The sequence below is a fragment of the Cyprinodon variegatus genome, unplaced genomic scaffold, assembly GCF_000732505.1.
Source record: "Cyprinodon variegatus isolate N-32 unplaced genomic scaffold, C_variegatus-1.0 Scaffold844, whole genome shotgun sequence".
Lineage (NCBI taxonomy): Eukaryota > Metazoa > Chordata > Actinopteri > Cyprinodontiformes > Cyprinodontidae > Cyprinodon > Cyprinodon variegatus.
Window position 1 is genome coordinate 99,742 of NW_015151297.1, and position 3,321 is coordinate 103,062.

Sequence of the window (3,321 nt, forward strand, 5' to 3'; positions counted from 1 at the left end):
CCTGAAGAAACATCAGATGTTCTAAGGTGGTTCCTCACAGGATCAGATGTTCTAAGGTGGTTCCTCACAGGATCAGATGTTCTAAGGTGGTTCCTCAGACAGGATCAGATGTTCTAAGGTGGTTCCTCAGGTTCCCTGACGCGTCTCCACCTGGTTTGTGTTCCGTCAGTGAACCTGATCTCTGAAGGTGTTCCTGTTCTCCATGAAGGTTGGAGCGGTTCTTCGCCTCGTCCAGCCTCCTCATCTTCGTCCTTCTCACCCTCCTCCTCCTCGCTGCCTCTGACCAGTGCTGCTCCCTCCTCACAGGCTCCGCCTCCTCCCCATACCTCAAGGTGAGGCTCCGCCCACACCTTTATACTGTTGCCCTGAGCTCAATCTGATTGGTTCTACGTTCTCAGCCAGTATCCCTGCCTCTGGACCGTCGGCTGCTCTGAGATTAGCCCCTCCCACTCTCCATGCGCTACACTCCATGGACCAATCAGCAGCGAGAACCTCATCCAGCCTGCGGCTCATGGTCGAGTGGGCGGGGCCGGATGGTCGCCTGGCCACACCCACTCCTTTTGAGGAGGAGCAGCAGATCAGGAGCTGCTGAAGAATCAGATGTTTGATTTCTAGAAAAGATCAGAGCCGTAAACCATGAATTAAAGATGTTAATGTATTTATGATGTGATGTTCTCCCTGAAGAACCAACAGAACGGTTCCGTGTGGGCGATAAATGTCATCCATCCCGCCCACACTGCCGCGCGCAGTTCTTCTGATGTCGTCTAAGGATGTTGTGTTGCTGTAGCGCCCCCTGCTGTCGGAGGTGAATATCCGACCTGAGACAGAAACGACTTTATGACGTCATCTCCTGTTATTTTATTTGCTGTTCATGAAAATTAAAAGAAAAGAAAAAGTCTTTGTGCTAAAATAATGTAAACGTTTCTGGTTAAATAAAACTGTTTGTGTCTAAAGTTTGGTTTCCTGGTTTTGTTGATTTTCTGATAAATGGCAGCAGATTTTAATAATTATTTACTTTAATACAAGTAGAACAAAAATAGCTCCAGATACGTTTGTTATAAATCAAAATAATTATTTTATTGATTTCCGGATGGAAACCTGAAGGTAATGAAACCTCGTCCCGTTTAAATACCGTCGTATTTCATCCTTTTTAATCTCACAAATGGACCGACGGCCAAATGTTTGGATGTTTTAGCGGAATATAATCTGCTTCAGAAAATTTTAAAAATCACAAAAATTATTTCAATATGAAGACATTTATTTATGGAGGAAAGAAAATGAAAAGTATTTTCAGTCTCATTTATCCTGTAAATATATTAAGGTATTTAAATCCAGCTCGGCCTCCTGCTTCTTTACTTTTTCCCAAAGTTAAATGAGTTTTTTCACCTTTTAGAAAAAAGTATATTGAATAAATTTAACGGCTAAATAATTTTCAAGTCGTCCAGTTTCAGTAAATAATAAACTATGGTTAATCAGTCAAACATTAGGAGCAATATTTAAACTTATTTAGTGTTGAAAGAGAAAAATGAGGAGTTTATTATTTAACAAGGTATTTTTTTTTTCATTATGTCATTTATTCATTTATAAAAATCTTACTTTGTTAAATATTTAGTTTGCAGCTAAATATTTAACAAAATAAATATTTAAATTAAATGCAAATTAAATATTTAGTTTCAAGCTAAATTTTTATTTAACAAACTAAATATTTAAATTGGAGCTAAATATTTAATTTGCAAACTAATATTTTTATAAATGAATGAATGACATTGTGAAAAAATGACTTGGAATAAAATAACCTTATTTTCCTCTTAAAATGCTAAATAACTATAAATGTTGCTCCTAATGTTAAACTGATTAACTTTACAAATGGCGCCCCCTAGTTTATCATTTATTGCTGTTTCCTCTTCGCTTAATTTTTCTTGCTTCAAAATGGCTGCAAACTTTTATTAAAAAAGAAACAAGTTTATGGTTTAGTTTCCCTTCACAACTTTTTCAAAAGAAATTGGAGGAATAAAAATTTGTAACTTTGATCCTGTCAAAATACCGATTAAATGATCAGAATACCACCTAAGTTCTAAAGTATTGGAAAATGTTATACGAGCACAATTTTACGCCACATTTTATGATTATTTGGAATAACAAATTTATTTTGTATAAGAGAAAATGTCTACAGTACAGAGAATGGGAGGGAAAAGGTATCTGGGCCATTATACATCTTATGGACACACAGGATGATATTCTGGATTACACAATATTTAAAAGAAAATATAATTTAGATTGGTCTATGGAAACAATTTCAATCTCTGATTAGGGCAATCCGTCAACCGTGATACATTTGGTCAAAGGAAGGATTAAATATTCTGATGTAAAACCGATCTTTCCCATTCTTCTTATAGATAATTACGATTTTACGGGTCTCAAATTTAATAACAAAATAATAAATAAAATAACACAATTTTCCTCTCCCTTTAAACGTGTTTTCAGAGTTGGAAGTTCTTAAGGTCAGAACCAGATTTTTCTCATTCCCTACCAAAGATGAAAGAAGTTTTTTTTAAAAACTATAAATAATATATATCCCTGTGTAGAGTTATTAAGTTTAAGATTTAAATTTGATGTTAATGTATGTAACTTTTGTCAGAAAGATCTAGAAACACAAGAACATTTTTTTTACAATTGTTTTTGGGATTTATGATTGGTTATCAACGAAAAATATGATTCCTAATTTTGAATATAAAGGAGTTAAATTACTTTTCATGATAAAAATGTGGAATTTTTATCTAATATTATTTTAATTATGGGAAAATTCTTTATCCACAATAGCAGATTCTTTAAAGCTTTTCCAGATTTTCAAGCATTCCAAAACAATATTAAAAGTTTTCATGCCTCAATTAAGTTACTGGAGGCCTTAAAGTTTTCAGACATGGCTATCATGTCATATCATATTGCTATAATATACGTTAGTGTGTTTTTTTTATTTTTTTATTTTTTTATTTTAAATAATCTTTCTCATTCTTTTATGTTTTATGTTTCTTTTTCCTGAAAGAAATCTGTTATGGATGTCACATGTTCAATTGTACGTTTCTGCTTTTCTGAAAATGTTTTTTGGATTTATGAAAATAAAAGTAAAAAAAAATAAAACTTCTTCCTTCTCTACATGTTTTTTAGTTTCCTGATTTTTTTAACAATATTTTTAAGTTTGAATGATTTTAAAATTGTCATAAATGTTTTTGCAAAGGTTTATTTTAATAATTAAAAATACTTGTAGAGATGTTTGCGGCTTTTTATTTCGGACCGGAAGTGCGTTCTCGTTACTCCGGAAGT

The 3,321-nt window shown here is 33.4% G+C and overlaps 1 protein-coding gene across 3 annotated transcripts in view; it reads left to right on the forward strand.

Annotated features, from left to right (window-relative positions):
- The window catches only part of tbx19 (T-box 19), a 19,178-nt gene extending 18,237 nt beyond the window's left edge, over window positions 1-941 (forward strand). Inside the window, exons 7-8 of one of the 3 annotated variants that reach the window (XM_015397201.1) lie at window positions 131-332; window positions 399-941. In XM_015397201.1, the coding sequence (XP_015252687.1) occupies window positions 131-332; window positions 399-564 (368 nt within the window). In that variant the 3' untranslated portion in view covers window positions 565-941. The remainder of the gene's footprint in view (window positions 1-130; window positions 333-398) is intronic. The other 2 variants (XM_015397203.1, XM_015397204.1) reach the window with 2 other exon arrangements.
- The last annotated feature ends 2,380 nt before the right edge of the window (window positions 942-3,321 follow it).